The sequence below is a fragment of the Peromyscus californicus genome, unplaced genomic scaffold, assembly GCF_007827085.1.
Source record: "Peromyscus californicus insignis strain IS unplaced genomic scaffold, ASM782708v3 Scaffold_23__1_contigs__length_62951481, whole genome shotgun sequence".
NCBI classification, from domain to species: domain Eukaryota; kingdom Metazoa; phylum Chordata; class Mammalia; order Rodentia; family Cricetidae; genus Peromyscus; species Peromyscus californicus.
The window spans coordinates 27,442,803-27,455,714 of NW_026294534.1; the positions used below are offsets into that span (position 1 = coordinate 27,442,803).

Genomic DNA, 12,912 nt, shown 5'->3' on the forward strand with positions numbered 1-12,912 from the left:
GAGAGATGACTCTGCATCTGAGTGTCTTTGCAGTAAGAGTGCCGACCGCTCTTGGAGAGGATCCAAGATTGATTCCCAGCACCCGTATGGGGCGGCTCGCGACAGCCTGTAACTCCAGCTCCGGGGACTCCCCTAGCCTCTACACCTGAACTCATACCCACACACCCACACATCAACACACACCCACACATAGACATACACACACACACACACACACACACACACACACACACACACACACACACACACTTAAAAATAAAAAACAACAAAAATTTTCAGACATTTTTCCCCTATGAAAGAGATGTGGAAAGTGAGGAATAAATAGTAGGTTTTTGGATTGAGGGCTCGTAGTCGGTCTTTGTTGAGGGCTCATTCTCCATGTGACTTACAGCTATGACTTGTCTTGGCGGTGGGTGGTTGAGGCCTCTCCCAGCATTCCATTGAGAAGGTTTTGGGAATGGATGAAATGCTATTTCCTCCCCTCCCGCCCTTCTTGCTCCGGGGGAAACAGGTACCTAGAGGTGTCTTGTGCACTTTGCTAAGCTATTCAAATGTGAGTTATTTCTGCACTTTGGGAGTGTGATTGTGAAGGATCCCTTTACAATCATAGGATCATGATTGTGGTCACATCACGGGACGACCATGCAGTGACAGCAGACGTTCTCAGAAAACAAAACAAAACAAGTAAACAACAACAACAAGAAGAACTTCCTCAGCATGAATTATGTCCTAAAGCTCAGTCGATGTCTAATTTACACAGCGGTTGATGGTTCCTGGTGTATTTTAAGTGGTGTGCCTTCTCCACTCCTTGCCACTGTCTTATTTTAAACTATTTCCATCACCCTGAGAAGAAATCCAGTGCTAATTGCCATGATGGTGTCTAATCTAATGTGGCACCTCATTTGTGCAGCCAATGTTTTTAGTGTTGTTTTCCAGAATGGCTCTGCTGGCTGATGTGTTGGCACTGAGCAAATTCTTAAGTCTGAAGTAAGTTTTCATAAATCCTTTGTGGCTGGCACAGTTCGGTCCAGATGGAATGACGTGACTTGTACCATGTGTCACTTGCAGCATCTGTTTCCCTGGTGATGAAGGAGAGGCAGAGTGGCTTGGAGGGAGGTGAGGAGCATCCTTCAGAACTTCCTGGTTGTAGCCTCTTGACAGTTCAGCATCCAAGCATGCTGCACCGTGGGCGTGAGGAGTTGATAACCATTTGGGGAGTGTAACAAAGCCCCATCTCTCTTCCACACCAGAATCAGAAGATACTCAAGTCCTTGTATAAAATGGCACAAGCTGGGTCTGTGGTGCTTGCCTGTAATCCTGATACTCAGGAGGATGTTGAGTTCTAGACCAGCCTGAGCTACAGAGTAAGACCCGGTCTTAGGGGGAAAAATTAGCTCGTTAATTAAATAAAATAACATAAAATGTGTATGCACTTTCTGCATACCCTCCTGTATAGTTTAAATCACCTTTAGATTACTTTGACACTTATTAGAAGTACTCTAGTTGTTACATCATATCATTTAGAGGATAATGACAAGAGTATGGCCCGCACAGACACACTGGCTCCATGCACCAGTGTTTCCAATCTGCAGTTGGTTGACTCTGAGGATGCCGAGTCTCAGGATGGAAAGGCGGAAGGAGGCTGACTGGACTCTCAGTGAGAACAGTAGAGAGAACAGACAAGGCTGATTTTTTTTTTTACACCTTAAACAGTATCTTTTTTAACTTTTGATAATTTCATATGGACATATACCTTTGTACCCCCCACTCCTCCCCCTAGTTTGATGCCCAGATCCATTCCCCAACCCCTCCAACTTCACGCCCTCTTGTTTGTTTTTGTTTGTTTTAAGTAATCCACTTTGTGCTGCCCGTATAATCATAGGTTTGGAGGCCATCTGATAGGACCACACCCTTAAAGAAAACTGACTCTCCCTCAGAAGCCATCAGCTGTCAGCAGCTCTTCAGCTAGAGGTGGAGGATTGTGAATTAAAGGGAATTACCCTACACAAGGGATAATGTTCTTCCCAGAAGCCATAGGATGCCCAAGGAAAAACCCAGTGCCAGATGAAGGGTATCTCCCCTTTAGTTGTGGGTTGAAGTGTCTTGGTGATACCCCAAAACAATGCAGGCTGTTGCCATCTGCTCTTGGTTACTCACCTGAACTTGATGCGAGGACTCTGTTATTGAAAATACCATATACTTTGATCACAGGATGTGGAAAGATCAAGTTGGTACTAATCAGGAAGCTTCTTCCTGCCGGTCAGCTTTCACAGTACCAAAAGGTGCTATGTAGGAGAAAAGTCATCAACAGTCTTACCCACCAATAGTGAGTTACAATTAACAATGAGCATGGCAGAATAGGTTCTTGGATGCAGTAGCGGCATGACTGTTTAGGGGGTAGCCAACTCTTTCCCAATTAGATTTAAGGCCCGCTCCACAGGAAGAAACACATGCCTGGTACTATAAATCTGGCCAGGAACCCATGGTTGGGGAGCTCACTGGCCCCAAGGGAAACCTACTACTATTGTTTTCTAACTTGACATAGTAGCAAGCTGCACTCGAAATTCGTATTTCTATACCGCTAGATTGGTATAGCTCTCAGACCTCATCAGAGAAGTATCTCAGTGCGGTAGATGGTAGTTAATGCGGAAACTCACATCTGGTCAAGGTGCAGAGAATGAATGTCTGCTGAGTGCTCTGTTACAAATGGGACTTCTATATCACGCTTCTCCCCACAATGCTTAGGGACCATTGTAAGGGATCAGAATGATTGTAAGAGTCAGAGGTAGGGGAGAACCAGAGCAAAACAAGGTTGAGAGAGAGAGAGAGAGAGAAAGAGAGAGAGAGAGAGAGAGAGAGAGAGAGAGAGAGAGAGAGAGTTTTGAAATGCATATCTCAGCTCTGCCCTCTTATTATTACCTTCTGAACAAGAGAGGGTTGCTGCACTCACACACTCACAACTACTGTGGTTACCTGCCCAAGGTCAAGCTGGTCAGCATGTCAGAATCTTTTACACTTTTGTTTGTGAATCTCTAGTTCTGTACAGTCTCTCTTCTGGTTGAGACTCTTAATGTTCTATCTGTGGGTGTGTAACTTTCTGGGCAAATGGCAGATGGCCAACCACACTGCATTTTCAGGTGTCCTGCACCTGAAAACTATTTCTTTTTCTTTCCAAAGAAATTCCGACCAATGCCTCCTCTACTAACTAAACTGTGTGTGCTGTTAAAAACTGACTGCTAACCCCAACTTGGCTACTGATTCTCTTGTGATGATCAGAAAGAAGTCAATAGGCTAGCCAACAAACAAACAAACAACCACTTTACCTCCCAGCATACTGGCATGCTGCCCACATTCTTTTGTGTGGTTCCTTTAGTGGGCTGATCCTGGAACATGCAGGATGTAGGACCGCCTAATTTTTATTTCTTAATAGTTGACCTTTCTCTTGTGGTGCTATTGTGTCTGTGTGCTCCATCACCTGGGAAGAGGTGGAAATTCATGGAGAATAAAGAAGTTAGTTCTGACTTTGGCAGATGACGTGTTAATAGAATTAACAAAAATGTTGAGCATCATATTTACACTTTCCAGAATGTATTAACAATAGAAGACAGAGATGAGATATACATTTCAAAACTCTTATTTTTGTTGTTGTTTTGAAAAACGTTGATGATTGCTTGTGTGCAGGAGCGCTCATATCCCAGTAAGACCCCTACTCAATACCAGTTTCTCTTGCTATTCTAAGTATTCTAAAAAGTACAGTTATTGTTTCATGCAGGAAATTCTGCAGTGACATTGTTTTGACATAAAGATATTTAAGACCCACTGACATACCCTTTTATATATAAAAGTAGGGGGAAGACTGTGGCTTTTATCTCACCAAATAATTAGACAAAAATTTCAAAGTCTCCCTGGATTAGTTAATATGGATTTGAAAACATATTTTAAGGAGAAATGGAATGATCTGAATTTGGCGTTATTACAATGGACCATATTCATTGACTACAAAATTTTAAAACAGAGTGGGGGTTGGGGTTCTGGTATTTACAGCTAAGTGTAGGGGCTGCCTGTCTGGAGGTTCTCTGTCAGTTTGATTTATTTATTTTGTCCTTGGCAAGGAGGGACTAGCCCATTGCCTGGCTACCTTTCCTGGCTGGGAGGAATTGTGTTTCTTGAATCCTGCCGTCCCCCATCAGCCACATTGATCCTGGAATTCTCCCCTCTCTGCTTAGGTATCTCCATACTTTCTTGGACAATTAAGTGGAAAGGATGGTGCTCCTTTCCATCTGCTACCATTTTTACTGTACCCAATCTGTGACTTTAGGAGCACCAAGTTTTAAGGGTAAGTCTCTGGGAACCACAGAGTCTCTTGAATGGGTCTGACCCTGAGAACCTGGAGAACTTAGAGAGGAGACAGGGTGGGTTGGGAGTGAAGAGCGCCCATAGGACAGAAAGCCCGAGACACTCTACACTTTATTTGTGTAGAGTCACTCATGCTTGGGATAGAGAAACAGCAAAATGCTTGATTCTTCACTTAACTTACAATAGTATGATGAGTCAGTAATCTTAAATCCATGTTGCAAAAAAAAAGTGTGTTTTTTTTATTTACCTTATTGTACAGACTATAACATCAGAAAGAAGGCAAGTTGGTTAATACCTCATGTAACTTTGTAAAAACAATGTTTATTTTCTTAAGGTTGTTTGAGCTCTGGGATTCCACTGTACTAGCTTGAACCAACTTCCCTCCTTCTTTCTTTCTCTCTCTCTCATCTCTCTTTCTTTTCTTTCTCCCTCCCTCCCTCCCTGTCTTTCTTCCTTCCTTCCTTCCTTCCTTCCCTCCCTCCCTCCCTCCCTCCCTCCCTTCTTTCTTTCTTTCTTTCTTTCTTTCTTTCTTTTCTTTCTTCTTCTTTCTTCTTCTTTCTTTCTTTCTTTCTTTCTTTCTGTTTTTAGACAGTCTTGCTGTATAGTCCCAAACTAGTCTGTAATTTGCTATCTTCCTGCCTATGCCTCCTGAGTGCTTGGATTACTGACATGGAAACACCCAGCCTGGCTACTGAGTCTTTGCTGTTTGTTAGAACTGTGATGTTACATCTGTAAAAATGTAGATTGCAAAGGTACTTATTTCATGAGATTGTCTCATGAGAGAGGTAATTTCAAACACAGCATTTAATATAATTACATAGAGCAAATATGTGCTCAATAAATATACCTGCTTGTTGCTTCTACTGGGAACATATGTGTACACTGGATGGCCTAGACAGTAAAAACTATAAACAGAATGTTTCTACAACGTGGGTACTATGGTAAAATCTGCCCACTGGCTTATCTAGACACTTAGTAATTAAAGGGTCTGCCAATAGAAGACTGATGTGTATGCTGGGTAGGTAAGCGAGAATATTGGCTTCCCTTCGCCATTGCTGAGGGAGAATAAATGAAAACTTGTCTCTAGGGTGTCCTCAGTGCCTACCCCTGTTCTCATAAAAAGGAGGTGTTGGTGTGTTGTGCTGTCTTTCATATTGTAGCCACTCACACCTATAACACCTAGACAAAATCCCTCAGAGGAAAGGTCCCCGACACATCGATCCATTTAGTAATCCTGTAAGGCAGAGAACACTGCGTCCCACCCAATGGTGTCCCCCCAACCCCAGCTACCGAGTGCACAGACTTGCCATTTGCCTCACCGTCCAAGTCCTCAATGCTGTTTCCACAGTGCCGATGCTCTGATTTCTGTGTCTATTTTAAAACGCAGTGTGTTCCCACTCTGAAGGATAATAAGGCCAGCAGACCAGCAGACAGCTAACACGGCAGAGAAGGGGGCCAGCCACACGAGGGAAGCCTGGGCTTGCTGGTGGGACAGAGGCAGGAGGAACAATGGGCAACAGCCTTGATTTCCCAGGCAAGGCCGGCATGTAAGTGTAGGATTGACTGGGTGGATACAGAGACCATTGCTAGTTGTCTGTTGTCAGGCTCTGGAGGGATTAGGGCAGGACAGTGAGCCAGGGTGTGAAAGCCAATAAAGGAAGTGGGTGGGATCTGAGTTATGACCAGGCTAGTTCGGGTGTGGAAGAGGCACTGGCGGGCAAGTTCATGATGGTCTCTAGGAAAGAGATTCCTCCAGCAGGATCAGTCCCCCCAGGATCGATGCCCTCTACACGTATCTCAAAACACAGAAAAATGAAAGCTACAAGTTATACACACTAGGGCTTCACTGTCAGCCTAGACAGCTAACTATTTTGAGCTATTCTTTCTCTTTGTGTCCGGAGCTGAGGCAGGTGCTCTAACCTGGGAAGAATCTGGATCTAAGCCCCAGCAGAGCCTTCTCAATTGCTCGCCTCATGTATTGATTGGCATCCTCTCCGGCAGCCCCTTCAGTGGCCTGTGGGCTTCATGGTAGAGAACTGAATCCACTCCCTTCTTCTCCCAGGATGCTCCATTTCTCCATTTCTGTCCCGGGTGATGGTAGAGTTTTGTGCCTGTCTGGCCAAGCTAGGAATCTTTCCAGGGAAGCCATTCCCAACATTTCTAACTCTTAATCAATTATTTTGTCTGGCACACTTCCTCTTTGTTTTTATGCTGTTTAATACTATACTATCATAGGAAGGCGCTCACAGTACCTTGACTACTTTTTGTCTGTGGCCTTTCTCCTCTCTTATTCTTTGTGTAGCTTTGTTGAGTATTTGCACACTGGTGGGCATTGCGGCAAGTGTCGGGGAAGTAACCTGCCCATAAGAATCGCAGAGTGGGAATCAAAGAAGTAGCCAGACAAAGGCACACCAGATTGAAATAGAAATTTGATGACAGGCTATGAGTAGCACGGAGAATAGTGGTAGGAAAAATCAGGTCAAGGTCCAGGAAGTGTCATCTGGGGTGAACCTTGAAGGGCTGGGGTGCCTCATGGAGATGGAAAAGCAGTAAGAGAGAGAAGGCTGGGGATTTGATGGATGAAAGGTCTGATCGTGGTGTCCTGGTTTCTTTTCTCGTTGCTGTGATACAATACCCTCACCACAGCCGCTTAATAAGGGAGGAAGGGTTTGTTGTGTTTCGTGGTTCAAGATACAGTTCATCATGGAGGGGAAGTGAGTGCGGCAAGATCTCAAAGCAGATGGTAGCTTCCACAGTCAAGAAACAGAAAGCTTGGCCAGGCTGGGGTGGCACTTGGGAGGCATTTGGAGGCCCACAGAGGTTTCCTAGTGAGATCTAAGCGTGCTTTACCCAGCAGGGCTGCATTAGAGGATGGCTTCACCATGTGTGTAGTTACTAGGTGATTGGAAGGTCTGCACTTGGCTGTGCTAGGGGGAGGTCTTTGCGCCACCCCTTGGCATTCCTATAAAAAGCCCTTTAGAAGAGACAGAAGGGGCCAGTGGATGTTGATCCAGGCCCTCCCGAAGCTATCTGTCTGTCTTCTCTCCCCTCTATCTTTCTATCTAAATATTTCTCATCCCTCTCTCCTCAAGAAGACCCTGGGGAAAAAGTGGGAGTGGGCCTCCCACAGAGGCAGAGGCAGGAGAATCTGAGTTCGAGGGCAGCCTGGTCTATAGAGCAAGTTTGAGGACAGCCATAGCTACATGGAGAAACCCTGTCTCAAAAATCCAAACTAAAACAAAAAGAAAGAACAAAGGATGGAAGGAAGGAGAGAGAGAGAGAGAGAGAGAGAGAGAGAGAGAGAGAGAGAGAGAGAGAGAGAGAGAGAGAGGCAGTGAGTGCTGCTCAGTTCTCTTCTTACACTGACCAGAATCCCAGCCAGGGAATGGTCCCACCCACAGTGGGCGGGTCTTGCCCCCTCAGTTAATGTAATCAAAATCGTCTCCTCCAGGCCCTTCTCTCTGCTGATTCCAGTTTCTGCCAAGTTGACAGTTAACATGAACCATCACAGTGTGGGAAATGCTGCATGTGCTAACGTGGAATGTTCCCTGGAGCAGCCTTGGTTAGGTGATCTTGGGTTTCTCAGACTTCCATGTGGCTCAGGGGAGCAGACAGCAGACATAACTGTCTGCATTTCTGGAAGTTCATTCTATTCACTGAGGGAAAAATAGTTACTGCCCCATGAACCGAGAGCTGGCAGCCACACCGCTCCGTTCACTGCCTGAGTGAGACATGTGTTTCTACATGGCCATCCTCTTACAGTTAGGTGTATCATAGTCTTACTGGAATTTGAGACAGTTTCAAAACCTTCCCTGCCAGGAGTTTATTATATTACTAGGTTTGCGTACGTTTTCTTATGACTGAGTGCAAAGAAATGTGAAACTCCTCAGGGTCCCAAATAGCCAACATCTCTTTTACCCATCAAGCACACTTAGGAGTCTTGCTTGCATTGAACAAAGCGTAGCTATACCGTCACCCTTGGGCATCTCACCCCAGGACCTGGTGGGGTTGGTAAAATATTGAGAAACTGAGCAGCATGTACTACAAGGGAAAGTGCACCCCTGGTATGTGAGTAATACACAGAAGGCTTCTGGTTTGGGTGATACTGATATGAAGATGATTGAGATTATTCTTCTAAGGGGTGGACAGGCATATTAAGTGGATATCGAGTTACCAGCCTCGTGAAATAAAGTAGCATTGAGAGAGATGGAGTGGGCAAGCAGACCATAGCCCCGTTCGTTCCTTCTTTGTCTGGTATGCCATTATCATTAGAACACTGAGAAAATCCCTTGCATAGCCTTGTAGAAAGCCGTAGACCTTCCCGCCCTGTCGTTCCCATCAAATGCCACTGTTCGGTTGGCTGAGAATGTTTTCATCCCGTGCTCAGACACCCTGGATTTGGGCTGACACCCTTGCTTGTAACACTCTAAATAAAAGCATGCTTAGGGGTGGTAGACAACCACACTCAGGTTGAGGCATAAACTGCTGAGCCTGGGGCGGCGCTTGGAGGGGAGGGGAAGGCAGGTATTATTTATGTGTCCATGTGTGTTTACCGAGGAAGTGAGGCTGTGTTTAGAGTCTGTATTTGCTCACTACGAAGCTAGCTCATCTGTAAAGCTCATCCGGTCAGGTAAGTGGTCATAGCCATGAGTGTCAGTCCCCATTTATGTCTGACCTATGCATAACATCACCTAATCTAACTGCTAAAGGGACTCCTTGCTTGGCCTGGTCATAGAAGTAGACCTGGAAATTTGTACAGATTCCTTAATGTCATCCCTCTCTTTCCTCATAATTGAGACTGTTGTTCTCCTATGTCACTTTCTCTTCTCGTCCCATCTAGGAAGAACGTTGGTGAAAAGCACAGAAACCAGTGACATTCGTGGCTGTGGAATTTCCATGGAGTCAACAGAGCATGGGAACTGACTGGGACATCTTTTGCCCCTGGTGAGCCCGCCATGCTCCCAAGCGCCTTTGGGGCCCCGGGGTGAGACCATGCACCAGGTGCTTGCAGAGGACCGTTGGAGGGGGGTTGGAGGGGGCTGGGAAGATGGGAGCGAACATTGGAGCAAACGTTTCACAACCTGAACCTCAGAAACTGTGATCCTCCAAGGAGAGAGCTACTTGAAGAAAAGTTAAAAAAAAAAAAATTTCGAATGGCTTCTCAGGGATTTTGTTTTCCGTGTACACATAAGCCATAGTTCCAGTCCAGGTGGCAGCGTCCAGCACACTCAGATTTCAGTTCTGTTCAATGTGAAGGAGGGATCGACTGATGTTCATTGCTGTTCCGTCACGAGTGTAAAATATGTATATGTTAATCTTTATTTTTATAATATGCAAATACATTTAAATTTATACAGTTTGACGCTTCTAGCATTGGTTAACACTGGGTGCAATATTCTGCATGAGAACTGTGCCAAGATGGGACTGGTGTCTTCTTTTAGTGTTAGACCTTTTGTTCTTTCGTGGTCCCTTAGAGCTAACCTCTCCCTGATAGTCCATGGATGCATTCAGTGTTGGTTCCTAGAACTCTGATAATCACCGGGAACGTGCAGCCCATTGAGACAGAGCCCCTCCCATCTTTTCATTACACCCCCTGCCTGTCAGTCACCGGACATGATGGTAGATTGGTTAGTTCTCTCTCCCTACACATCGCCACAGCTGGAGCAGAGGGAGGCCTTCCTCGGGGCCAAATGAGGTGAAGAATCCGTGAAAAATCTGAGTCTTGGAACAACCTGAGATAATCTGAGGTCAGTTCTCAATCTTGCAGTGATTCTGTTATGCACCCTTTCCCCCTGGAACAGTGTGCATGATTTAGCAGAACCCCATGTGAACTTCCACATCTGCCCGTGGACCTGCAGGTAGGAGCGTGCTTTCACGGAACTCCGTGCCTCGTGGGCTGTTGATTCATTCAGAGCCACTTGGAAGACATCTGCTGCCAAGATCTAGTAAAACCCTTGTTTTGAAATCTCCGGGAGGTAAACACTTAAAAACAAGCCCCCCAAATTGCTCTCTAGTGTCCTCCTAGTTGGGGCCAAACGGCATATGCTGTCGTAGTAACACATTCTCTGCAGAACGTAAAGGATTCTGTTTACATCTGCCTCCTCCGTGTGTTGACAGGAAGCATGTAAAACTAACTGTTCCCCATAAGAAAAGTGAGTCAGCTGGTCCTACTCTTTGGCTTGTTTATAAAGTATTGACTCTTAGAATGCCACAGCACACGCAGTCACCACGAATCTTTAAGAGAAATGCAAGCAGGCGGCTGCACCGTGAGAAATTACTCATCAATTTGTGTAGAATCTGTTCCGTTGACTTCCCTGCCCGCCCCCCTCCCCCAGCCTGTTCCACGACCGTGATTTCTTAGAAATCAGAATTGAGTGGGAATCTTCTTTTTTTGTGTGTGTTTTGAATACTTAACTATGACAAGTCCAGTTGGAGATTTCCTTTTAGAACACAGTCACAGGATGGATCAGAATTTGATCTTTTTTTTTTTGTCACAGTTCTCATGTGTGTGTATGTGTGTGCAAGTATAAACTGAAGGGTTAACGTCTTGTTGCTTTTTGGACCACTGAATTATTTGGGCCATAGGTTTTTTTGTTTTGTTTTGTTTTTTAATTGGCACCATCAATTCTGACACTGTCAATCAAGAAACTTTGACCAGTCTTATAATGTTGTGTATGACTTTGGGCTTACTCCCCAGAGGGCCGTGTTAAATAAAAATAAGGCTCCTTGGGGAGCACACCCTGCAAATGGTTGCTATTTTCATAAACACAGATGCCCATGTTCTGAATATCTGCTACGTTTTGACAAGTGATGTTTTGTATTGTCATCTGAACCCTAGAGAAGCAGCGGAGAGGAGAGAGCCTTGGTTGTCACGTGTGTTGTGGCCAGGGTCGACATGCTCAGAGGGTCATGGGCCTGAAAAAGCTCCAGCAAAGGATGAGAATTTGCCTCAGTGTGGGGGGGAGGCTTGGAGATACAAGAGCCACTCCGCTCAAGAGGAATTTCAGTGTCTGCGTAAGGAAATTCTGTTTCCTCGTTTCAACACCTGGGAAGACTCAGCGGCCAGCAGCTGAGGGGCCGTCCACTAAGCACAAGAGGCATCGTTCTACCCAAGGAGCCCCTTGCCTGTCAGATGCTCTCCAAGTTTGTTATGGTTTCTATTCCTGCAACTATGGTGGTATTCCAAACCACTTCCTGGGATTGTAAAAGTGATGCCAGAATAAATGTTTTCCCCTTCCAAGGAAAGGAAAAAAAAAAAAAAAAAAAGACAGTGCTCATATTTGACATAAGTCCTGGACTCTTTCGAATGAATAAAGAGGAAAGGCTTGACGTGATTCCAATGGAGTGTGTGTTTTTCATGCTGCAGTCTGTGAATTGTAATTGTGGTTTCCCAGTTCATTGTCCTAACAGGGCAGAAATTAAAAAAAAAAAAAAAAACTCAATAAAAATACAATGAAATGTTTAAGCCATGGCAGCTCCAGAGTTTGATTATTTCTGGGTTGGATTGGTTTTGGTTTCAATGCTATCAGTTTAAAGGAGTAACAGTTTTCTATTTTTAGCTCAAGCTTGAGCTATGGAAAGCGGGGCTGGCTGTTTTCATGTGTTTGGGGCTTGAATCCCCAAAGGAAAAAAGAAAATGAAAGAGCCACTATTTTAATTTCTTTTTCTCATTCCATTTACTTTATTTATTTGGGAATGTGTGTGGGAATGTGCGTGCCACAGCACACGTGTGGACATGAAAGGCAAACTTTGGAGAGTTGGTTCACTATTCCATCTACCATCTAGGTCCCAGGGATCAAACTCAGGTGGGCAGGCTTAGTGCCTTCAGTCGTCTCCCTGGTCCAAGTCACTCTTAAAATTCTGCCTCTGGAGTGTTGGCTCTTTCTTTGGGGCCTGGGGGCTGAACCCATAACCTTGCACACACCAGGCAGGTAGGTGCTCTGCCACTCAGACACATCCCAGCATCGTCTGTCCATTAAATCAGACTCTTTGCAGTGAACCCACGTGCTTCTAAATTGGAGCTCATTGACTTGTGATTGGTTAGAAAGTTTCCATCCCCCAGTCTCCCTCCCTCTTTAAGGCTCATCACAGGAACTCTGCCATAGCTTATAAATACTGTCTAGAAACACTCTGGAAGGCTGACATTACAGGTCCCTTAGGGCCTATCCAAAAGCATTGTTCCTCTGTTTGCTCATTTGTTTTAAAAGATATGGAAAGAAAAGTGCATGAAAACTTAGACAAGTCCCAAGCCCCCCTGCACAGAGAGAGGACCTGGGACATAGGAACAGGACCTGCTCAGACCAAAATGCCGAAAAAAGCTCTGAGCTTGTCTAAAAAGCTCTGGAAAGGAAGGCGAGGTTCTTGGGTACCCTGGCTCAAATATACCCCCAGAGTGAAATATTTGAAACTACCTGAGGTGAAACAAGAGGCCTGCTCCGGTGGAATGGCTTGCCTTGACAGCTGAGCCCAGGTAAGTTCTGACACCCATCCCTCCTGCCGCCTGCCTGCTTCTGCTCCCGAGAGCAGAGTTTGAACATATGTCAGCAACTTACGCCT

The 12,912-nt window shown here is 45.2% G+C and overlaps 1 protein-coding gene across 3 annotated transcripts in view; it reads left to right on the top strand.

Moving 5' to 3' along the window:
- Positions 1 to 11,690, top strand: part of Mfhas1 (multifunctional ROCO family signaling regulator 1) — an 87,851-nt gene extending 76,161 nt beyond the window's left edge. Inside the window, exons 3-4 of one of the 3 annotated variants that reach the window (XR_008221427.1) lie at positions 4,227 to 4,336; positions 9,197 to 11,690. Coding sequence is in view for 1 of the 3 variants with exons in the window: in XM_052752024.1 (XP_052607984.1) it covers positions 9,197 to 9,230 (34 nt within the window). In the remaining 2 variants the exon portion in view is untranslated. The remainder of the gene's footprint in view (positions 1 to 4,226; positions 4,337 to 9,196) is intronic. The other 2 variants (XR_008221426.1, XM_052752024.1) reach the window with 2 other exon arrangements.
- The last annotated feature ends 1,222 nt before the right edge of the window (positions 11,691 to 12,912 follow it).